The sequence below is a fragment of the Peromyscus eremicus genome, chromosome 5 (genome assembly GCF_949786415.1).
Source record: "Peromyscus eremicus chromosome 5, PerEre_H2_v1, whole genome shotgun sequence".
Lineage (NCBI taxonomy): Eukaryota > Metazoa > Chordata > Mammalia > Rodentia > Cricetidae > Peromyscus > Peromyscus eremicus.
This window is the reverse complement of record NC_081420.1, coordinates 125,340,344-125,363,854: the sequence shown is the minus strand read 5'-3', so window position 1 is coordinate 125,363,854 and position 23,511 is coordinate 125,340,344. Positions and strand designations below refer to the sequence as shown.

The following is a 23,511-nucleotide window of genomic DNA, read 5'->3' as shown; positions in this document are numbered from 1 at the left end:
TTTTTCGCTGCCGCCGAGGCTGCAAGTATCAAAGACACACTTTCGGATGAGGGGGGTGTGCTTCCATGCCTCTCCCCCTCTGTAGCAGGGGCTGGCCCTGAGTGGACACTCAGAACAGACACACTCGGGACACACATATCTTCCTGGGTCATGCACACCAGAGACAGCAACAAGCCAGCCATAACATGCAACACACACACTGATGGAGGCCTGGAACGTGTGTCTTGTATGTGACACAGGGTAGCGCCACTAGCCCGTGTCCCCAGAATCCTTCCAGCGGGTGAGGTTTTGCTCCTTTGTGCTTGTCACACAGTTCAGATGCTCAGAGTAATTTTTTGTTTGGGGTTCCTGGGCGTACTTGGATAAGCCCCCAGCCTCAGTTTCCCTACCAGTAGAGGGGAGCTGGATAGTGGGAGAAGCCGAGTCCCACACTGATTAGAATCCCTGGGTTGTAGCTAGAGTTCCTTGGCCTGGCTGCTTTCTGGCTGTGGTTGGCTGCCTGGTCTCTCCTGAAGGGTTGAGTCCCGAGCTCAGCTCTGAGCATGGGGCCTGTTCTATGAGTGCCCGCTTATAGGAAGTGCTGGCATAAATACCGTCCTGAAGGTGTGACTGACTGACTGTGTGACATGGTGCATACCTGGAGGCTCTAAGGCCACGGTAGACCCATGCCTTCCATGTCCCCCCTGGAGTGACCTGCATCCACCCTGCTGACTTGATCCCTCTGGACTTCCCTTCTCTTTGGCTTTCTTTCTTTTTTCCCTTTCTCTTTCTTCCCATTTTTTTCCAGTGCTGGAGGATTTAATCCAGGGCCTTGAGCAGGCTGGACGAGTGCTGCACCAGCTCTTCTTCATTCTGTCCCAGTCTGTCCCCTTTCCTCAAACCCCCTTTCTTTCTTCTCCAGGTCTCCATGCCTTCTGCTGGGAGTCAGAGAGAAATGGTTACAGGGCACTTACCCCTCACTGAAGCCAGCCAGGCCTCAGGTCCTCCATCCCCTGAGGTCTCCAGTCACTGTCCTGGGGCTACGCTCACCCAAATCCCAACAAGGACTGAGCTCTTGAGCTGACACAGTGGGGAGGCTTTGTCACATGATCTCTGTTGTGTCTCTGAGGGTTGCAAACCATGGACCCCTGGAACATGACGGAAAAGCCACAATTTGACGGGACAATGGGATGCCACCTCCCACCACGAGCGCTCCCCACCCCCACTGTCAAGTATATCCTCACTGAGGTGGGTTTGTAGGGTATCCCAGCCCCAGCCCCACACACTGCTCATCTCCACTCACAGTCAATGCCCGCAACACCCGCCACCCGCAGTCTGTCGCGGTGACAGCCTGTCACAGGCACTGCCGCACACCGGCACAATCTGTCGTCCACGCATAGTCTCACACACAACCTGTCACACACACACACACACACACACACACACACAGCGGCACAGTCACACAGCAAGCCTCATGCGATCACACCAAGCGTCACAGCTTGTCACAGACATAGATTCCTCACAATCAAAATAACAGCTACAGACCCATCTCCAGAGCAGTTACACAGGGTGGGTAGGCAGAGGCACCTGTGACCTGCCACCTTCCTGACACGGGGCAGCTATGAATAACCTGTTTACAGAAGAGAAAATAGAGGCCAACAGGCCAGGTACCCCATGGGGTGAGCTGGGTCACCTCACCTGTCTGCCCCCCCCCCCCCCCCCCCCGCATCTATCCCCCAGATTCAACTCCTAGGAATTTCAGGTGGGGAGAAAATGAGCTTCCCGAAGCCCAGCTATGAAGCCTGGCCCGTGGCTCTTGCTTAAGGGTCATCAAAACCATCCATAGCTGGGCAAATTAAAGTGCACCTCTGCCCCAGATGCTCTCTGGTTCCAGATGGTGCTCTGGTGGGCACTGGAACCCTATGGGGTTCTGCACAGGGTGGTGTGTGCCTGTGATCCCAACACTCAGGAGGCAGAGGCTGAGGCAGAAGGATTGCCACAAGTTTGAGGCCAGCCTGGTATCCACAGTTCCAGACCAGGCTGAACTAGAGTGAGACCCTGTCTGAAAAAACCAAAACCAAAATCCAAACCAAGAAACCCAACCAATCACCCCCAACTGAGAAAAAAAAAAACAAACAAAACATAGCAACACAAAAAGCCACGGGGCAATATGGGGCTATCGGAGGCTGCTGTGTGACCATGGGCACTGAGTTGAGGGTCTGATGTGTGTATGCATAACGGTAAGGCTGGGGTGGACATGTGGTCTGCAGTGGTGGAAGTCTGTGGTCTTGTGGGGATCCGCTGGTAGACTCAGGTCTGGCAGCAAGAAGTCTGTGCCTGCCCTGTACACGTGGCTGGAGTGCACTGTAGCGTCTAGGTCTTACCACCGTGCCAGGCCAGGCCCCAGCATCTCCAGGCATCTGCACCTCCACCCCTGGGGCCCTCTGCGTTCCGGGGCTCCATCTCCTTTCAGCCGCCTCCCTAGGTTCCCTGCTTTGTTCCACCCCCGCCGGCTCTCGGGGCTTCCCCGTTGGAGTTGCCTCGGCCAAAACCAACACTGCTCCAACGACAGCCCTCCGAAGCCTGCAGGGTGAGGGCCCTGCCCCTTGGCCCACTCGGAGCCCAGATCCCAGCTCCTCTGGGTCGCAACAGCAACCGGGGTACACGTGGCCGCGGCTAAGGAGTAGGCCGTCCGGGGGAGCCGCCTGCAAACCAGGCTCGGGAATACCTCAGTACGGCTTTGGGGAAGTGCACACACCTAAACCGGCTCCAGCTGTGACGCTCCCAGCGGAGTCCCCAGTCACCTTGGGTCAGGATCTGCGCACATCTAGGCCCACCACCCCAGAAAGGCTGCCGGGGCGCACATACTCCCAAGGAAAGGCCTTTGGGCCTGGAGCCCCGACACTCTCAATCCCTCCCCTAAGCGCAGAGATGAGGGAATCCGAGCACGTGTACTACAGTGCGCCGCCGTTCATGGAGGTTCCTGACTCAGGTGGTCTGTGTGCTTGCAAGATCCTCTAGTGCCCACGCTTATGGCTCCAAGCGCACTGGCACGCATATCCTCAGCCTGCACACGCGTGTGTTTCACGTGAACCACACACCTGCCAGACCGCCCAGGGCACCTGGCTCCAAATCCTTATTCCGGCTGTTGGGGGTAGGGGCCAGTAGGGGAGGCCTAATTCCACCCTCTCCCTTTCTTTTAGAACATCCGCTCCGTCACACGCCCCTGGGGGCACAGGTGAGATGCCTCAACGGCTGCTGCCCAGTGGCGCTTCTGCCTGTGCAGTATTTATATTTCAATTTTATATATTAAATATATATTATATATATTTCTGTAAGAACTGCTCCCCTCGCCCTTCTCGCTCCCTTTGTGCTGGGACTTTCCACTCCCACTAGGCTCTGAACCAAACCTCCAAACCTGCAAAACCTTTTTTTTTTTTTTTTTCCTGCCTGGCAGGGACGTTAAAGCGGGATGAACTCCCCTCTCTATTAAGGACGCCCCACGTTTTTAAAGGCCGAGGACCTTTTTAAAAGACCGAGGTCGGATTGGGCTGCACGGTTGGATCCTTCAGCCCTTTCCAAACATAATCCCTGTAGTAGGTGCTGGAGGCCAGAGGAAGGGTGTTCTCTCTCTCTCTCTCTCTCTCTCTCTCTCTCTCTCTCTCTCTCTCTCTCTCTCTCCACAAAGAGGCCATTTAATGTCCCCAACACCCACCCTAGGCTAAATTGCCACTAGCAAGCAGAGTCCAGTGTGGCCGCTGGGGCTGCGTGCTTCCAAAGGCTGCGGTTGAGTCAGGCCGGCCGGGAGTGCTCAGCCTGCAGCCGGACTGCTGAGACCCTGCGGGAGTGGCTCCGACCGAGGCAGTGAGGACTCCCCAGAGAGCCCCGACGCCGGGTCACTGCTGCCTTTTGTGATCTTAAGTCCGCTCTCCAGTCCGATGGACACCATCACGTGCCTGCACGCAGCCCCAGCTCTGTGCTTCCCATGGGTGCCCGCCACCCGCCCACGGGTGCCTTCCGTAGTAGCCCCCGGGTGTTCTCTTGCATGGCAGTGTGTGGCATTCCCTCGGACCCGCTGCTACTACTGGCTCAAGACCCAGCAGGGGACAAGTGTGGGTGGGGATGGTGATGAGGTCTCCCGAGGACCCAGGCAGGAGGTGGAACAGCAGCGCTAACTGACTGTCGCCCCTTGCACCGTCCTAATTGCACCGCGGATCTGCTGGAGGGACGGCGGGGTCGCGCGGGCCGCAGCGAGCGCTGCGCACCGAGGCAAAAAGGCGGGAGTGGGCGTCGAGGCCCCGTAGAGCAGCGCGCCTGTGGCACTGAGGCCGCGGGGGACTGGAGTGGGTCTTGCCGACACCCATCTCGCGGGCGGCGAAGGGGACTAGTGTGAAAGGGACCACGGGCACCCAGACCGGACCGTTTACACCCGCTGAGCCCTCGCTGGGGTTGGCGCAGCGAGCCTTCCGTGGAGCCTCGGGTGCGCAGGCGTGTCCCGGCTCCCGACTCAGGAACTACCCACGCGACCCCATGTCGGGTGCCTGGAGGGTCCCTTCCAGGGTGCGGGGTGCTGTCCAGGGCTGCTTTGCCTCAGTTTCTCCGCTCGCGTTGAGCCTAGGGAGCCGGGTTGCGGCTGAGGCGCCCTGGACCAGCGCGGCGCCTGCCGCTGGGGTGTTTTTCCTAAGAGGTTCAAAAGCCCAAGTCCTGGGGGCCACCGCGACATCAGTCCCGCCCACAGTCCTGCGGGCCCCGAAGCCGGGCGACCCTCCCGAAGCCGCCGCTTTGTAGGGAGCCTTGGAGGGGAATTATCCGGGGAGATTTTTGTTCCGAGGCTTGGCTGGGGTTGGGGCGTTTGGCCTGCGAGGAGCGAGGAGCGAGGGGAAGAAATGTGATCAAGTGGCAGAAAATGCGCTTCCACCTCTCCTTTGCTTTCGGGCTGCAGGGATCGAGTTCCCTTGTCCAGCCTGGCTTCTGTTGTTCTTTGTTTTGTTTAAAGAAAAAAAATTAACAAAAATCACCCTAATTTTACATTTTTATTTTGTCCCTATGATCAACATGGTTTTGTCTCTTGGGGCTGACTTCTTAAATTTGGGGCGCCAAAGCCTACCCTACCTATTGCTACCAGTTCTGTCGGAGGGACTTCCACGTCAGGACCGGAAGAGGGAAAAGTGGGGAAAAGGTGGGAAAAGAACCTGTACGCTGAACCTGTTGGAGAAGGTAGCTGGTGTAAGCTGACATCCATCAGCCAGAGAGACCCCCCCAGGTGTTCCACGAAATTCAGTCGCCTGCGGAACTCCTGGTCGCCTCTGGAGCAGTCCTCTGAAATGCTTAAATGCGCCTTAATGGTGGGTTCATTTCGGTCCCCAGTTGAATGGGACTCAACTCGCTCCCAGTTGCTCACTGGGGAGGTGACCCTGGGCAGTGACTAACACCTAGACTTGCACCATGGACTCTGGACCCCAAGACGACTCATCTGAGTTGCAAACGTCCCTCCCACTCCGCTTGAAGCACCCCAACCACACTTAGCGCCTTATTATTGCTCAGGTTCCCTCCCACCGCACTTAAATTTTTTCCATTTAAAGTTTTATTACTACTTTTTTAAAGTGTGCAAGACTGAGGCTGAATGGTAGAAACAGAAAGAAAGGAAGGAAGCAAAGGAAAAATACATGAAAAATGCGGGTGACACTTGACTTTGGGGCTGGAGACTATCAACCACCCTACAGGGACACTTTCAGTGGCTGATCTCCCTGGTAGAGCCGAGCATGAGGCACCTGGGATGCCCTCCGCTGAAAAGGCGCTATAGAAATGCAAGGCATTATTTTGATTTTAATAAAAAACTGTGTCTCATTCAGGAGTGCACTTTTGTGCTGCCCTGTAGACAGAGCCCGGGTTTGCCACGGCGGAGTCTGTAATCAGAGAAAAATACCAGCTTTGTTGGGGGTTAGAATATATCATTGGCTAATGTAGTGGTTTTAAAAAAAATAATGCTAAGCATTGGAATAATTAAAGAGCGAGGAATAACTCATGTCTTCTCTCTCCTCTCCATTCGGCATTGTCTTATTTAAAGACCAAAAGAGCACTTTTCGGCAACCTGGTTAGTTTTAATTCCCGCTTTTTCCCTCCTTCCCCTTAACTCTATCTATTCTGATTTGAAAACTCCCAGACTGGGAAAGTTGCTGCCGGAGGCAGTTCTCCCGGAGCTGGAGACGACTTTCCCCGCCCCTGGGCCCTGACTGCTGCCTGCAGTAAGTGGAGCAATTTTAAAAAGAAAGGAAGAAAGGAGCAGGGCTCTGGTACCCCATGCCAATGAGGGCACCTTTCCCAGGCTGCTGGCCGGCTTAGGGAGAGGCAACCCGGGTGTAGGGAAGTAGCTTCAGCTGTGTTTTGTTTTGTTTTGATTGAGACAGGGTCTCACCATGTGGCTCTGGCTGGCCTGGAACTCACTATATAGACCAGGCTGGCCTCGAACACTCAGAGATGTGCCCACCTCTGCCTACACTGTTTATCCAGCAGCCCTCACCCCCAAAAGGATGTTTTAAATTACCCTAGGGGAAGGCTTATTTCAAGTTAAGCTACACAGTTCTTCAGCAGCCCATGTGCAATAAGGAAAGTGTGGTTATGGAGAGCTGCCTCGGCAGTCCTGTGCCCTTGGAGGTCCGGTGACCCGGGTAGGGGAGGTATCTGTCTGCTTGGGCTGGACCTGGCATCTTGTCTTTGGGCGGCACAAATGCTGTTACCCGCAGGCCTGGATTCCAGAGGAAGAATGGGCAGGGGCTAGGCACTGCCTGAGAGATGTGGGAATTGGGGATGGGGTAGTAAATGGGGCTGTGGAGGTTTGCCTTGGGCCTTAGGCCTTCCCCCAGGGGTGTGGAGGGCCACTGAGAAGGAAAGGGCCCTCAGTGTACTGGGGAGGACATGGTTCCCTGTGAGAAAGGAAGGAAAGTGGGCAGGAAGAGATGACGGGGACCCATCCCACAGAGTGCCTGCGAGCAGCAGTGGAGTTATTTATTATTTACTTATTTGCTTCAGGTGTCGTTAATTAAATGTGTTTCTCTCGTTTTCCTGGTTATTTGCTGCTCAGACTTTTCAGTGATCCCTTGCATCCATCTTTTTACATAAGCAGAAACTTTTTTTTTCCTCCTTGGAGAGATATCGTGGGAGGTATTTTGCCTTCAGTTCTTTCTCTTTCCTGGTTTTTTTTTTAAATTTTAATTTTAAAATTATAAAGTAAATTTAGTGCTAGTGAAAGTAGAGGGGGAGCCAGCTGGGGCTAGTGAAGGGGTAAGCAGACATCCAGAGTTCAGCCTTCCTCATCAGGGGCAGCCTAGTCCCAGAACCCCACGTTAGCCTGCAGCTGCCGGTTCCTCCTCCGGCCTCTTCTCTTGCCCTGGCCCCTTCATCTCCTGGCAGGGATCTGGTGGGCAGCGATGGGCACTGATTGCCCAGAGAGTGTTCATTCACACCTAGGAGCTTCCTGACCTACATACAGAAGCTCCCCAGTCCCTGCCTGTGCTGGCAGGCAGGGTAAGAGGAGGGGCCTGTGCTCCCATGTCACTAAGGATGTTGGCTTTTGGCTCCGTGGGTCCTGTCCTGTCCTCATCCCCCCACCCCTGTCCTGCTAGTTTGCTGAACTGCTGCACAGTCGGATGCCCTGTTGATGGGATCAGTGTTGGACAGGCACAGAGGAAGACTCTCTCCCCTGCATCATTGAGGAGAGGGGCTTCTATTGACCATACATTTCTGTCATCACAGGAGTACACACTTGTCTCTGGTCTCCAAGGTGTGTGCACACACAAATGTTCACAATTGAGGCCTTTGGTATTTGCAGAACTATTCTTAAGGATTCCTAAATTATGGAAACTCTATAGCTTAAATTTTTAGGGCTTGTTTAGTAATACTGAAAATGTTTCTTAATCTGGGTGGAGTTGCTTGGGTGTGTTCTCTTTGTGGAAATATATGGAGTACTGTACTCACAATGTGAGCATTCTTTATATACAACTGCTTCTACTAAAAAGTTTGTTTTTAAAAAAGAAAGAAAAGAAAAAAAAAAGGAAAGAAATCCTGGGCCCCAAAGGTAAAGGAAAGGCTGCCCATTACAAATTTAAATTTAAATAAAAAATGTATTCCAGCTTGCTTTACTCAGTTTTTCCTGCTAGGAATGGTGGGAAGACTTGTAAAAATTAGTGGGCTGATAAAACAGAAAACAAAAAACACCCAAAACCAAAACTCATGTGGTCAGAACAGCTTCCTGACCCATCCACACTGAGGAGGGCCTGCTGGTTGCCTGAAGACTTAGGTGTAGAAGTGGGATTTAGTCTCAGAACCAGAGGGTGAAAAGTAGTACAGAGTACCTTCCTTGCCAATTACATTTTGCTGTCAACATCTGGAAAGCAAAATTACAGCTGTTCTCCCTGCCCCCTCCATTACCACTTCTTTTTTCCCTGTACTGAAATTTTTGCATGCCTGCCATGAATCTATACTTCAGTGTTCTGTAGTGTAAAAACATTTTCACGGCTGTGTTCAAATTGAATTTTTAGATTTGGACTTTTTAAAAACGTGCATCTTTTAGTCTGACAGTATAATTTTTGGAGCAGTGTGTTTGAACAGGCCAATGACAGTCGCTGCCGTCCTTTGCATCCTCTCTCTGCTGTCAGCTCTGGCCGTCCTCCTGGCGGAGGACGCCTAGCAGCCCTGGACCAGCTCCCTCTTTTGGCCTCTATGCTTCTTGGGCAGGTAGCGGCTGCGTCGCCCTCCACCCCCCACAGCCCTTCTGCGGTGTTTTTGTTTTCTCTTTGCCCCCCAAAAATATTTGAACCAAAAAGCCTCTCTTTTTTTTCCTCCACCCACAGCAAACTGAAAGGACTAGTGAACCGTGATTCAACAGAGCGAGAGCGCCTCTTTTCTTCCTTAGCATTAATTAACTCAAGTTCGTTAGGACGTTGGGTCTGTCGCCCACAGTTTTCTCTTGTGTGTGCTGAATCGGGTCATAGAGGGAGACTTCCCGTGCAAACAGTTTGTGTTGGAGCTGGAGGACGCAGAGGGGGAGAGAGGGTGAGAAAGAAAGGGAGCCCGGGAGGGAATGAGCGGCGGCAGAGGGTGGGCACCGTCCGAAGTCCTCCAGGCCCTGGTGCCAGCCTTTCTCTGCAGGGGCTAGGCACCAGGGAAATGAGGGATCTAGGGTTTCCTTGGCAGTGATCCTGGTCATAAAATAATTGGGGAGCAGTATATTTTGAGGAATTGGAAAATATCTGAAACTGAACGTTTGGGGTAAGCTGTTTGCCCAGGCAGGGCCGGCCCAGCTTTCCCAGAACCCTTGAGCAGTGAAAACCCCAGAGCTCCAGCTCTGTCTGTTGCTGCAGCAACAGGAGAAAGGCTCCCTTAGGCCCAGGGTGCCACGCTGCAGGCTGGCTGGGCACAGGGATCTGGAGAAGCCTGGCCTCTGCAGAGAAGAGACACGGGGTGGGGGTGGATCCTGACAGAGCTCTTGGGGGCCAGGGGGTCAGATTGTGTCCTTGAACTTAGGAGGGGACTTGCTGTGCAGCACCTCCAGGCAGTTCCAGCGGCTGCCCTTGCCCTCAGCCTCCCTTACACTGCAGATGTTTTCTTGTTCTGGACGCAGGGACCTCACCTAGGACAGCCCTTTTTTCCTTCACTCACCCCGTTTGCCAGTCTTTCTATTCTTTAGGGAAAGTTGTGAAGCTGGTCTGTGTGGTTCCTCCCTCTTCCTGGGCCCTGGGCCACTGTGGAGTGAGGCTTTCAAAGCCAACCAGGAGGGTAAGGCACCCACTGCTTTGCCCCCTGAAGCCTTTGGCCGCCACCTGCCCTGCGGTTCTTTGAAGGGCCCCATCCCCACTCAGCCCATTGACTAGAGGAGAGCGTTTTGGCCTTCCCAGCATTGACTTGTATTTGGTGACATGGAAGTTTCAAGCTAAATAATGAATTAAAGACTAGGGTTTTTGTCTCCTGTTTCCCACAGAAGACAAGATGAAAGTAAACAATTTCCAGAGGCGCTGCGGAGAATAGATCATCTCCTCTAACACCCCCATCCCTACCCTAGCGTACTCTGTGCCAAGAGGGTGAGGGGAGATGTGCCTGGAGCAGGGGAGCGTTTCCAGCCAGGAGCGAGGCTGCTTGTTGGCCCGGTCCCAGGCCACAGCTCGGGATTTGTAGAAAGGAGCAGAAGAGGCAGTGCGTGGGGGTGCCCGGGTGCCCAGGGGCATTTTACAGGAGTGTTATGTGGCCTGGTTCTGAGACAGACCCCAAGAGAAACCCAGCTCGGGTGTGGGCAAATCCATCCTCTAGCCCAAGGATGTTTTTTCATACAAGCCCGGCGGCTGCTGTTCCTGAACAGAGGCCCAGATCAGCCAAAACCCGCTTTGTCCAAATTACCGGGAGCCTCCTCGGAAAGTGCTTTTTCCCCGGCTTCCGTCCCTAGCATTTCCAGACTCTAGGATAGTTTCACTGAGTGGCGGAGCCTCTTCTTGCCTCCCCCAGAGAGGGAGGCCCCACCCACCCCTAGGACAAGCAGCCGGTCTCTTCCTTTGCTGTGGCCAGAGCCCTGTTCAGTGTCTGCCCATGGCCTCTCCTAGCCTTCTGAGGGAGGAGTACAGATCTGACAAGATGGGAGGTGTGTGTGTGTGTGTGTGTGTGTGTGTGTGTGTGTGTGTGTGGTGGTGGTGGTGATTATGTGTAAAGCTGTCTTCTTTCAGTCCAGACCCAGGCAGAATTATAATGCCAGGAATTAGGCAAACTCATGGGGCTCTATTTGTGGCCTAATTTCCTATGTCTTTCCTTATGTACTCTACAGATCCTGGAATATTTGGTGCTTTCTACTTAGAGCACAGCCATGTGCTTAAACTGTGGGTGCTTATCCAAATCAGTATGGGCCATGGTGCCCAGGATCTGAAAGAATATATCTAGGCCCAGAAGCCAGCGGCTTGGGGACAAATACGATTTTGTTTTTAAAGATAAAGAGACCTACCCTTGGCTGGTGTTTAAAACAAGGCCTCCCGTGCTTCTTAGCTGTCTGTCTCTCTATCGGGAGGCAAAGGCCAGGTACAAAATCTATATCAGTTTTGGGAAATTATTTTGTTTCCTGGAAGAATTTTTAATATTGTACATGTAAGTGAAGGACTGGGTGTGTTCTCTATTTTCCTCAAATAATCCACAAGGCCTCAGTTCACAGGACTGCTTTGAAAGCACATGGTTTTCACCATTGGAAGTCGCCATTTTTCTTAGCTTCTTTTCTTTTCCTTTTCTCCTTCTTGTCTTGAAGTCCTTTTCTCTTTTCCTCTCCTGCTTTCTTTGTCTTCATCTCTGTCTTTTTTGCAGCTTGTGTTCCGGGCTTGCCCTCTGCCTCTCTTTCTTCCCCAGTCTGCATTTCTGTTTCTGTGGCCTGCTTAATCTTTGGGGATAGGGACATATCCCTCTGTGATGGCTGACCCGTATCAGAGTCTATCCAAGCAGCATTTCAGTAGAAACACTTGCTGTTTTCACTAAATTCTATCTTCTCAAAAATAAGAGAGGCCTTTCTTTCATGAAGTTAAAAATTCCTCTTCCAAAAACTAAAAATCCGTGTCAATTTCAAAAGTATTATTTCTGGCTTCTTGACTGTCCTTGCAAATGGAGAAAGCACTTTTCAGACTTTGTCTTCTCTGCCCTTCCCTGTTGACTTTCCATTTCTCCTGTTGCCCTAAGCATACCCATCCTCCTTTCCCTTTGGTTGATTTTTTTTCCTTTCATTTTCTCCCTCTTCCTTTCTTCTCTTCCTCAGCAATCTGTAGGTTCCCACATTTGCTCTTTCCAACCCCCCCACAACCATCATTTCTGTTTGAACTCAGACCTGGAAGCATCTTGAATCATCAACAATTTTCCAGTCTTGGTTTGGGTCTGAGTGCATCAGGATACAGGAGTGTGACCTCCAGAAGGCAGATGGGACAGGAAAGGAAGGAGTTGGGGACAGGGACGGGTAAGCTTCCAAAGGGTGCCCAGATTGTCATCTCAAAAAAAAAAGGAGATAGTTCTCTTTTGTTTGGGGGTCTAGACACACACACACACACACACACACACACACACACACACACACACTCACACATTCACAAAAAGAGCTGTTTTCTCTATTGGGGAGGCCTGCTTATATGAAGTCAGTAGGTTCTGCTGGCTAAGGCACACCAAGGCACGCAGGAGACATGCCCAACGACCTTCTGCTTGTCTTCAAGGCTATAGTCCCCAGCTAAGAGGACAGTTGACAATTGTTCTCCCTTCCAGATTCATGAGGAAGGGCCTTTTGCTGTCCTGCCAGTCTCCGAGGCTTCCTGCACATACTCCCGGGTCCCCCACTTCTCTGATCAGCTGACTCCCCGGGGACCTTTGACTCTTACCTTCCACAGTTCTCGGGGACTGCCTCTCATGCTGTCCCTAACTTCCGTGGATTCCCTCCTACTCATGGAACTGTCGCTCCCCAAGCCAGACCTTCAACTGGGTTGTTCTACCACACTGTATTCATGAAAAGGAACAAGCCAGGATTTGCCATGGAGCAATATTGGCCATTTTCTCTTTAATGTTTAAAGCATAATCAGAATAGCAACAGCATCCCCACCACCCTCCGGACTGCCAAATACAAACCCACTTGCAGCTTTTATGACCTCACCTTGACTTCAGAAAGTGAAATTGCTTCCTCAAGGTGGAGAAGGCCTTGTTCATTCGGTACCTTATGTCACTAGGCACTAAGCTAGCATCCTTGGCTGGTTGGACCAAAGCCTGCTATTCACAGGACGTAAATTATTGAACACCACCCTAAGAGGCCTGTCAGTGATGGCACCTGCCTCCCGCACTGTTCCCTCTAACTGTGTTTCTCAGTCAGCCATGAGCTCACTCCACTGGAGTTGGCCATTTAGGGTATGGGGTCCCAGGTGCTGGTGGCACCTCCCATTGTCAGGGGGTGGATCAGAGGGTGGATCTTTTGTTTTGGCACACTCCAGGAGCCTCTTTGCCATTGAACAGAAAGGCCACAGAGCACAGGGTTTCAGCTGGTGAGGACAGGGGCAGGAGTGAGCAGTGACCTTTTTTCCTTTGCCAGCTTAGGGTTCAGCCTACAGAGAGGGTGGCTGTGGGGACTGTGAGCACTGGTCACTGGGCACAGTCTGTTGATGTCCTACCCCCTGCTCTTCCTCTCATTTCCTGTCTTCCTGCTGCCTTCCTGGAGGCCTAAGGCAGCTTCTCTGAGGAGAGTCCTCCTGGAGGTGAGGCTCCCCTGAGGAAGTGCCTAGCTAGGGACCTGGAGAAGGGACTTCTGTGGCGGCACCTCTCATGTCTCTGGCTCCTGAAGGCCCTTGGCTTTCTTTTTAGCCCTGTCTTTTCTCAAGTCTCCTCTTCATCCAGGCTTCTCGCTTTATGCTTTTGCCCTTTGCATTTTAGTCTGATTTGAGGGACAGGTAAGAAACCCAGGGTGAGTAGCCAGGGCAGATCTGGAGGAGGAATTGCACAGAGTGGGAGGTGGTGGTGGTGAGGGGAAGTAGTGTCGGGCTCTCAGCCTCTGTCCCTTCTCCCAGAGGCTGGCTGCTGTTTGTAGCTGCGTGTAGTGCTTGCCAGAGGAGCCTGTGACAGGAGGCTATTTTAATAAACTTGCAGTTTCACGAGCTGAGCTGCATTGCGTTGGCATCTCTCGTCACCACTAATGGAGTGTGCATGGCTGGGTGTGGGCCGAGGAAGGCTGTGAGCCTACTGGGGGCTGAGGAGAAGGCAAGGAGGTGCAGGGTTCGGGGCCCCTTGTTTGGGAGTGCTCCGGAGTCCTGCAGGCAGCAGGGGCTGAGGGGCCAAGAGGTGGCTACCCACGGAGTCAGCATTCTGGGCCCTGACAGTGCTGTGCTGCTGGCGTGGACACTTTCTGCTATTCATAGTTCGTAGGCTGGTGCACAGAGTGGAGAAGAAAATGTCCACTCACCCCACTGTGCTCAAAAAAAAAAAAAAAATCTAGAACCAGAGAGTGTGCAGGCCTGAGAGAAAGACTGAAAAGCAGAACACAGAGAGAAGGCGCAGCTGCTTCCCCAAGGCCTTCTGGGGCTCCCGCCCAGCCGCCAGCCCGCCAGGAGTCAGGCCTTTATTTATTTATTTTCTGGCTTAAAAAAAAAAGTCCACGTCTTCCTCAATGCTAGTGTTCCCACCCCCCAAGTTTGCTGGGTGACTGCTGCCTAACAGACCCAAGTGGACGCCTGGGATGAAAAATTCATAACTGCTGGACTTTGCTTTTGCTCGTTCATTAGACGTGAACTTGTCGATTGGGCAAATTGTTTTGGTCTCCAACTGCCGGGGGTGGGGGCTCTCCCCACCCTCTCAGCTAGCCCAGCTCCCTCCTCCCCTTGGACTCAGCCATTGGCTGCGTGAGGATGCCTCTCTGCCAAATAGGTGGATCCCCCCCCTTGCTCTCTCTCTCTCTCTCTCTCTCTCTCTCTCTCCCTCCCTCCCTCTCTCACTGTCTCTCTCTCTAGCTCTCTCTCTCTGTCTCTCTCTGTCTCTCTCTCTAGCTCTCTCACTTGCTCGTGCCCCCTTTCTCTCTCGCTCATGCCCCCCCTTTCTCTCTCCCTCTCCCTCTTTCTCTCTCCTTTCCTCTGGCTCTCTCCCTCTCCCTCTTTTACTGACTTGGCACACACAAATGGATGGGGATTGAGCATGAACGGGGAGGGGGAGTTGGAGAGAAAAAGAAGCCACTACCGCCCCCCCACCCTAGCGGTGCTGGTGCACACACACCCTCTCCCGCGCACACATTCACATGCGCACCATCGCACACCCCATCCCATCCCCGTCTTCCTGAGATCCTCGCTCTCTCCCTCCCCCTCTTCCTTCCCTCCCTCCCTGGCTCCCTCTCTCCCTTTTGCTGCGTCTGCCAGCAACGGTCTGCAGCCGGTCAGAACTCGTCCTCTTCCCCGAGAATCTGCGAGCTCCCCCTCTTCCTCTGGTCGGGTGGAGGGAGCTGCTCGAAGTTTACACCCTTGTGCCGCTGCCAAAGACGAAAGCCTTTTCTTCAGCTGCTGCTTTTCCCCTCCTGGTTTTTGTTTTTGTTTTTCGGGGGTGGGGGGTGGGGTAGGGTACGTTGTTGTGGGTGAACGTGGGGTGGTGGTAGGGGGCTGGTTTTGATCTTTAATTTTGCATAATTTTTTTGCTCTTTTATTTTAAACGGCAAGAGGATGCACAGGGGAAGAAATTGAAACAATTTGTTGGCTTTTGTTTACCTGGTGTGTGTAAGAAGCCACCTCGCTCCCTCTCTGCTCGCCATCTCTGACCTTTCTTTTTACTCCTTAAAAAAATTAATTTCCCCCTCTGTGCAATGGAGCGTGGGGGGTGGAGGGGGAAGGGTTTGAGAATCCACCCAAGCCCGGCCCCTATTCCCCAGAACACCAATAATAACCCCCTTTAAAACATTTACCTTCCTCCCTGCTCCTCCTCCTCCCCTCGTCCCACCGCCCCTAACTCATAACTCTGTTGAGTCCAGAATCTCAGAATCAGGCGTTGGCTTTGCCGGGTGCTTCAGATCAATGGTAATTATTTGATTTTTTCCAGCTTTATTTTTGTAAAAAGAAATCAATTATTATTTAAACTTCAAACAAGCAAACAAGCAAAAAAACAAAAACAAAAACAAAACAAAAGGAAAAAAAACCTGAGACAGCCCAGCCCTCTGTCACCTGATTGAGGGTGAAGGGGTTGTGGGGGATTGGGGAAGGGGCCGCAAGTCGACCCTTGTAGCTTTTAACCCTAATGTGGCTGAGAAAACCACCTTATTTGGGCTAACAAGAAGTGTTTTGTTCATTATTACTGTGATTAACATTAGTATCGGTGCCGATAACAAAGCTGAAACCACATATTTAGGATTTAGATCTGATTTAAAAAAAAAATGCTGGGGTGGATGTTCCAACTGGATCTGGAGAAAAGAAAATGAAAACAGCCTGGGTGAGAGGGGACCCAGAGCCGCTTCCTCCATCTCAGATGGCATTCTCTGTCTTCTCAGGAGGGGCAGCCAAACATTGGCCAGTCCGGACAGGACAGAAGGCGGCAAGGCAGCTCTTGCTTGCCCTTCCCTGCACCCTCAGGCAGCGGGACACTGCTGGGACCAGCTGACCCTAGTTCACAGCTGCCGTAGAACATGGAGATGTCATGGGTGCGACAGAACCTTGGGGGGGGGGGTGTACCAGCAAGCCCGTAGTGTGTGTAGCAACATTGTCTGTGTGCGTGCACGTGTGTGTGTATGTGTGTGTGTGTGTGTGTGTGTGTGTGTGTGTGTGTGTGAGAGAGAGAGAGAGAGAGAGAGAGAGAGAGAGAGAGAGAGAGAGAGAGAGAGAGAATAGGTGTATGGACAGGCTCCTGTGCCTCTGTTTGGTTGCTGAGGCTGAGATGGGAGCAAGTGGCTGGCGAAGCTGTTGGTGGCTTCAAACCACACTTCAGTAGAACAATCTCCAGAGAAAATTGTTGGGGGGAGGGAGAAGGAGGAGAAGGCGGTTTTCCTAGTGCCCCCTTCTAACGCTGCGTTTCTCCTTCTCTCTTTCCCCCTCCTCCCGTCCTCCCTCGCCCCGCATGCTCCCGGCTTGCCGCCTGCAGGATGAGTTCCACCCGTTCATCGAGGCGCTGCTGCCTCACGTCCGAGCCTTCTCCTACACCTGGTTCAACCTGCAGGCGCGGAAGCGCAAGTACTTCAAGAAGCACGAGAAGCGGATGTCGAAGGACGAGGAGCGCGCGGTGAAGGACGAGCTGCTGGGCGAGAAGCCTGAGATCAAGCAGAAGTGGGCATCCCGGCTGTTGGCCAAGCTGCGCAAAGACATCCGGCCCGAGTTCCGAGAGGACTTTGTCCTGACCATCACGGGCAAGAAGCCCCCCTGCTGTGTGCTCTCCAACCCCGACCAGAAGGGCAAGATCCGGCGGATTGACTGCCTGCGCCAGGCTGACAAGGTGTGGCGGCTGGACCTGGTCATGGTGATTTTGTTTAAGGGGATCCCCTTGGAAAGTACTGATGGGGAGCGGCTCTACAAGTCACCCCAGTGCTCGAACCCCGGCTTGTGCGTCCAGCCACATCACATTGGAGTCACAATCAAAGAACTGGACCTTTATCTGGCTTACTTTGTCCACACTCCGGGTAGGTTGTTTTCAACACTCCCTCCCCAATTTTATTTCGCTTGCTGGTGTTTGTTCTTCCTGTTTCTGAACAGTACTGCTTACAGGCCTCACTGGTGGCTTGTCCTGCTGACCTCCCTCTGCTTCACGTGTGGAGCCCTCTCACTTGTGCATCTTCTTCCTGTCTGCCCCACCCCTTTGCTCTCTCTCCTCTCTTGCTATGACAGTTTGGGCATCTCCTTCTTTCCTGTAGTGAAGATGCTGTCAGTTTTAGGACAGGGCCAGGATGTCTCATAGTTACCCACAATGGTAAGAGTTTGAGACAGACAACATCAACACTAACCGCTGCTGATGTAGAAGATGAGACAGAAGTGCTGGGGACTAGGGAGAAGGTGCAGGCTTCATTCCAGGAAAAGCTGGGTTTGGTAGAAGGGGGGGGGGCTGTCAGCAAGCCCAGGAGAGAGGGGCGTGTGCACCTGGCGTATGGGACCGAATGACCTGGGAAGAGGCGAGCCGCGGTGGGATGGTTCTGGGGTCGGAGCTGCTGTGGCTGGGATTTGTTTTTTAGAGAGAGTACACAGTGAGATTCCTTGAGCTCCCTGCTCCAGGACGCATACACACTGTGGTGCCAGTGGCCCTGGGTCCCTCTGGAGCAGAGGGGCTTTGTGGGGAGCAGGCCTTCCAGGAAACAGCTTGCTATAGAGGAAGTCTTAAAGAAAACCTGTGAAAACCTTCCCCCTTTGTGCCCTAAGTGTTCCCTAGTCTCCTCTGCTCTTCTGGTGCTGCCCTGTGTCGGGCCTGGGCTAGTTTAGCACTGTGGCCTTGTCTCCCCCCCCACACCCCCATTTCTCTTTTTCTTTTCATAATTTCTTTCCACTTTTGTTTTCTTACAAATTGAAACAGAGATGGCTGGTTAATTTTTAGCCTCCACTCAGCTACGCCCAATTTACCGCCGCCTTTGAAACCTAAACGGGCCGGTACTCTGTGATTAAGCAAGGCAGAAGTGTGTTTACATTGTACCCAACCAACTTGTAATGAGAGGCTACCAAACCTTGTGTGTGTGTGTGTGTGTGTGTGTGTGTTTTCCTCTCCACTGTTTCAGCATTTTCCCATTTCCCTTCCTCCTCTTCTTTGTGCGAGTGTGAGAGAATGTGGCTTTACTTAAGCTCTGGAAAATTGAAAACCTGTCCTTCCTGAGACAGTGCCTCTGTGTCTTCCTTTGTATTCATTCATAAAAAAGAAAGGCAGCTCATGCCACCGTGGTCAGCCCCTTGCCTGTTGGAAAGTTGGGAGGAAGAGGTGTGAGTGGATCCAGGCTCACAGCTGGGAGATGCTTCCAGGAGGCCGTCTTTCTCACAGAGAACAAGTGTTGAGTGTATGTTGGAGTGAGCCGAAGTGAATTCAAGGTCCCTCTTCTTGCCCATTCCCTCGCCATCTGGTTGGAGGCTGTGGGCACTGCCGTGGACCCTCCTACTCCATAGACCTTTCCAGGCCTGCATGTGGCCTTAAGTGACCCTCGTTTAGAAAGGTCAGTTTCCTGTCCTTCCCTCTCTCCCTGCACCTTGGATTTTCTCTTATCTTTTTTAATTTTTTTTTATTTTATTATTTTGGGGAAAGAAGCTGAAAGAGAAAAAGTTATCCCTCATTCTCTGTCTGAACAGGAAACCAGGTTATGGAGGGTGAGAGCCTGTCAGTGTTGGGGATGCTGGGGACTGCTTGGAGCAGGACCCTGTTAATACATCTATTCCAGAGCTCCTTCACTCAGGCAGTCTGAATCTTCCACTCCTAGAGCTTGGAACCCAAGATTATCTGTAAGGAAAATTAACATCCGTCTTCCTCCTAGACTCCCTCCTTCTTCTCCTCTTCCCCTCTTCTGCTGCGTAGACCCTGGTAGTTGCATTGTTTCCCTGGCCTTTTATTATTTTATATTTGTCAAGGTCTTACTATGTAACTCTGACTGGCCTCGAACTTGGTACATAGACCAGGCTGGCCTTGAACTCATTAGAGATCCACCTGCCTTTGCATCTGAGTGCTGGAATTAAAGACGGGACCAACCAGCCCTAGGCCACATTCTTGACTACTACCAGTGTGGGGCTGAGATGGGATGGTGTGTAAAGGAAGGAAGCCATTTCCCAGCCAGCCTCCTGGCTTCTGCACTGATCTGGCAGGTGGAAGGGGTAAGGGGAAGGAACAGGGCTTCCTATCCCCAGCTAATGAGATCATTCGCCCAGGAATATGAGTGAATTCATAGTACATTGCATGTTGCCAAGGCCATTTCTGGCCAGGCTAACGCTGAGTCTCCGTAGCGGATACATGATACATAACTGAGAACATATTTGCAATTCAGGCACAGACTTTAGACAGTAACTATGAATGTTCAGGATTTCTTGTTGAAATGGCTAGAATTTCAGGGTACCTTTCTGGAGGAAATTTGGGTATTGGTAAGGCCAGGACCACTCAGGGCCTCGGTGCTTGTTCCTTCCTGAGCCGTTCTGGTGTGATTGAAAATGTCCTGTGACAGGTGTTGATTCTGTGACATTACCTTCTCCATTTTCTTCCCTCCCAACATACCCAATGAGCCACAGTATAAGAAACCAGGCCTGGGGTTGGGGGCTGGAGAGATGGTCCCATGGTTAAGAATACTTGTTCTTCCAGAGGACCTGGGTTCTGTTTCTAGCACCCACAACACATTACAACCATTTTTAACTCCAGTTCCAGAGAATCTGACCACCTCTTCTGACCACTGCAGGCACAGACATGTAGGCAAGACACTCATACACATAAAAATAAATGAATCTCTAAGAATAAAAGCTGGGTTGAAGAGCTGGGTCGGGCTGACCTGGCGGTGCCAGCTTTTGTGACCACACTCCAGCTAGCAGGAGGCTTTGCATCTAGGTACCACTGTCACCGCGGCCGACACGGTGGTGAGGGATAGAGGATACGTATGGGTGACGCTAGAGTTTGGGTCTGGAAGGCTGCCACAAAGCCACCTAACTGCTGTGAAGGAATGTCACCACATGTCTGTCAGCATTCAGCCGGGGAAACTGAGGCAGGGCTGAAGCAGAAAGCCCTGTCATGGACAGGAGGATGTTCATTTCCTTGGGATGTCCAGAAAGGGTGTCCCAGAGCAGGTGATGTGGCAGAGACAGCAGGAATGGGGGGTAGGAGAGCTCTGCGGTGTGGAGTGTGAGCTGCCAAGTAGGCCTAGCAGCCTTGCCGACTATCTGCAAAACCCAGGAGCGCTCTGGAGTGAGAGGCTACCATGGTTAAGTCCTCAAACCTTGGTTTCAGTCCTAGCAAAGAAAACAGAATTCAAAACTATAAAGAATTCTTTACCTGTTGATAGGCACCCACCTCCTGCCCCCATCACAGGACCCACAGTTCTTGACTCGGGCTAGGCTTGAATCATGTATTGACCCATTGCCCACCAGTACTGAATATCACAGCCTGCCCTCGTGAACATTCTGTGTCATCTCTTGAAAAGCTGAGCCAGATGCTATTGTTATTACCCCGGAGATTTCAAAAAGTCGGCCATCTTTTTTTTTTTTTTTTGGAGACAGGGTCTCACTATGTATCTCTGACTATTCTGGAACTTGCTCTGTAGACCAAGCTAGCCTTGAACTCACAGAGATCCACCTGCCTCTGCCTCCCTAGTGCTGGGATTAAATGCATACTCTCTTGCATGTGGCTCAGCTGTCCTTTGTACCGTGAGATACCTAGCTGATATCCCCATTTCCCTAATTATCAACTTGTTTTTGTTTATCGTTCATCTAAATCAGAACCCAAATGAGACTGTTCACACACCACTATGGTTGATCCATCTCTGTTTAGTAGTGGTGGTCCCTGCCATGACATCCCTGTCCTCCTCCTCCTGGTCTTCACGACTTTTCTGTCAGTTTTTATTGAGGGAAGTGGGCCGTTCCTCCTGTGTGGTTTCCCATGGGACCTCTCCAGGCCTCACACTGTGGTTCAGTGTGCCACTAGGCCCTGGAGTAGGCAGGCTCAGCCTTATTTGTCATAGGAGATTAGCTAGTAACCGAGGCTTCACCTAAAGAACTTTTTCAAGCCTGAGACATTCTTCTGGTTGACCCTGCTCTTCACAGGACTTGGAGTTGGCAGTTCGAGCTGGCTTTGAGGCCTGAGCAAGGACTTACTGTGTTCTTCGCTGGTGTGACTATCTGTTCCTGTCTGCCTAGTGCCAGAGAAGACCCCTAAACCTTTTCTGGGCTCCCACCCCTTCTGGCGAGTCTGGTATATGTGGGAAAGCCTGCCAGAGCACAGCTCCCTTCGAGATCCACCCTGAACATGGGCCGTGTGTCACCCACTTGTCTGTGTCTTTGAGGCAGCACCATCTGGTATCAGGGTTGGCAGAGACCACAGGGTCTAGGAACACAATTAGTGGCATTAGCAAGATCTGTGGGTTATTTTGTGATGCAATGTCTTAGAAGCAGGGCCGCCATTGCTTCGGTGATCATGTCTCATTTCCTCTGGCTCACAGGCTAGAACCAACTTACGCACAGGTGCACACATCCACGATGGCCACTGCCAGTGACCATTAGGGTTTGCCGAGCCCAGCATGGCTCCCTGCCTCCTTCACCTGTTGTCCTGGGATTGTCCAGGGTTTAGAAGCAGGTTGTGCTGTTCTATGACAGTTCCCACCTGAATAAAGCCTCCAAACTTCCCTTCCTCCCTCTTTCCAAAGTGACCTTGGAAAGTCTCCAGCCCTGCCAGAGCCCCAGTGTGCTTGCCGTCTTCGTCTTCAGGGCGTCCTGTCCAGCTACTGAATAGGAAGGTCCCGGAGCAAACTCCAGCAGTGTGCGGCTCCTGTCCACAGTTACTAGGAACTGTAACATTGTAACAGCAGCAGAGGCATTGAACCGGGAGCCAGGCCAGCAGCACCATGTACTTGTGAAGCCAGCCCATGGGCTCCAGATCTTCCACTGTTGAGCCTTGGGGTCCCTGGCTGTGGACAGATGACTCTGACCCTTCCTCAGGCACGGGGTTGTTTACGGAGCCCCTTGACCACCTGCTCCTGTCCTTTTTGTCCACAGGGCTGCCTACCCAGCCAGGCAGGAACCCCACACCTTGTGGTTCGCAGGGGTCTTGGTAGTATTCGCTATGCTGACCAAACTGGAGCTGTGACATGAAGGAGAAAATGAAACATCCTTGTCTGAGCTGATGCTACAGAGGTCGGACCTTGGGGAGCCAAGTTGGCTGGATGGTCCAGTCCGTAGTTATGGGCAAGGTGACCAACTGTACTCCATCATCGGGCCAGAGGGAACCGGCCTTCTGCAGCAGGATTGCTGGGGGCTAGCCACCAGAAGGCCTTCCCGAGGAATTGTTTTACTTTCTGGCACTGCCAACAAGGGTGGAAGAATGTCCTTCATGAAGTGCACACTTAGCCTATGGCCAGGAAGGCCCTGATTTTGGGACTCCCAAGCCTCTGAGAAGGAGATCCTTTATGTGCCTAGCAGGCAAAGGCCTTATGATGGCTTCTAGCAAGCTCCATCCAGAATGCCCAGTAGGCATGAACCTGAAGTAATTTTTGCTGGAGAGAGGCAACGCCCTCAGGGCTTCCTTGGGGCCAGCTCAGTTCATGGTGGCCTGGGAGAGGAGTCAGGGTCCTTCTTGCAGAGATGGGGTACAGACAGGCAGTGAGACCCATGTTCCACTTTTTTTCTGGAGAAGGTGGCTGCCTCCCCAGCCCTTTCTGTTCCCCTCCCCAAGGAGCTGCCCTGCCACGCTTAGGTTATTTTATCCTTCACTGTCCGATCAGACGTCTTTTCAAAGGCCCGGGGCGGGCCGTGTCAGCGCAGGGCTCGCTAGCACAAAAGGCCTCTTTGATTTCTTGTTTGTTTTCATTTGCCTGAGGAGGGGGAGGGGGCAGGAGAGAAGGAGCTTCTGGGTTTTGAAATTTTTATTTGGGTTGTTTCGTTCTCGGAGCTGGCTCTCCGGATCTCTTGTCTGAGTTGGGGGCTTGGTGGCTGGGCAGAGGGTGCCCAAAGCCGTGGGAGAAGGTGTGGGGCCCAGGATGTTCATCATTCGGGACAAGGCTGATCGGCTGTTCTTGGGGGTGAGGCCCAAGGGTGGGAAGGCTCACGGTGAAGCCTGTGTCTTGAGCGGGGAAGGGCCCCAAGTGCCCGACAGCAAGTGACTTGCCCTGTTCCTTGTGCCCTGAGGACTCGAGTGGCTGTTAAATCTTGACTTTACCATTTTCTCTTCTTGACTCCCAGACTCCTCCGCTTGCTTCTTGGTTCCTTGGACCGAGAGTGGGAGCCTAGCCTAAGATCAGAGCTTCTCGCTTAGGGATTTTGATGTGCCCCACGCCAGAGAATGGAGTGAGGGATGTCCGTCCTAGGAATAGTACCTACAGGCCAGGCATGCCACTTGTCTGGGGGCAGAGTGGCACTGACAAGGCCCATATTCGTGGAGCTG

General features: G+C 52.4%; 1 protein-coding gene across 5 annotated transcripts in view; it reads left to right on the top strand.

The window, feature by feature from the left end:
* The window catches only part of Nfix (nuclear factor I X), a 96,901-nt gene that overhangs the window by 10,889 nt on the left and 62,501 nt on the right, over nucleotides 1-23,511 (top strand). For 4 of the 5 annotated variants that reach the window (XM_059264421.1, XM_059264419.1, XM_059264420.1 and 1 more), the window contains exon 2: nucleotides 16,567-17,098. In XM_059264421.1, coding sequence (XP_059120404.1) covers nucleotides 16,567-17,098 — 532 coding nt within the window. Of the gene's footprint in view, nucleotides 1-15,105; nucleotides 15,513-16,566; nucleotides 17,099-23,511 lie in introns of those variants that run through there. The other variant, XM_059264418.1, reaches the window with a different exon arrangement.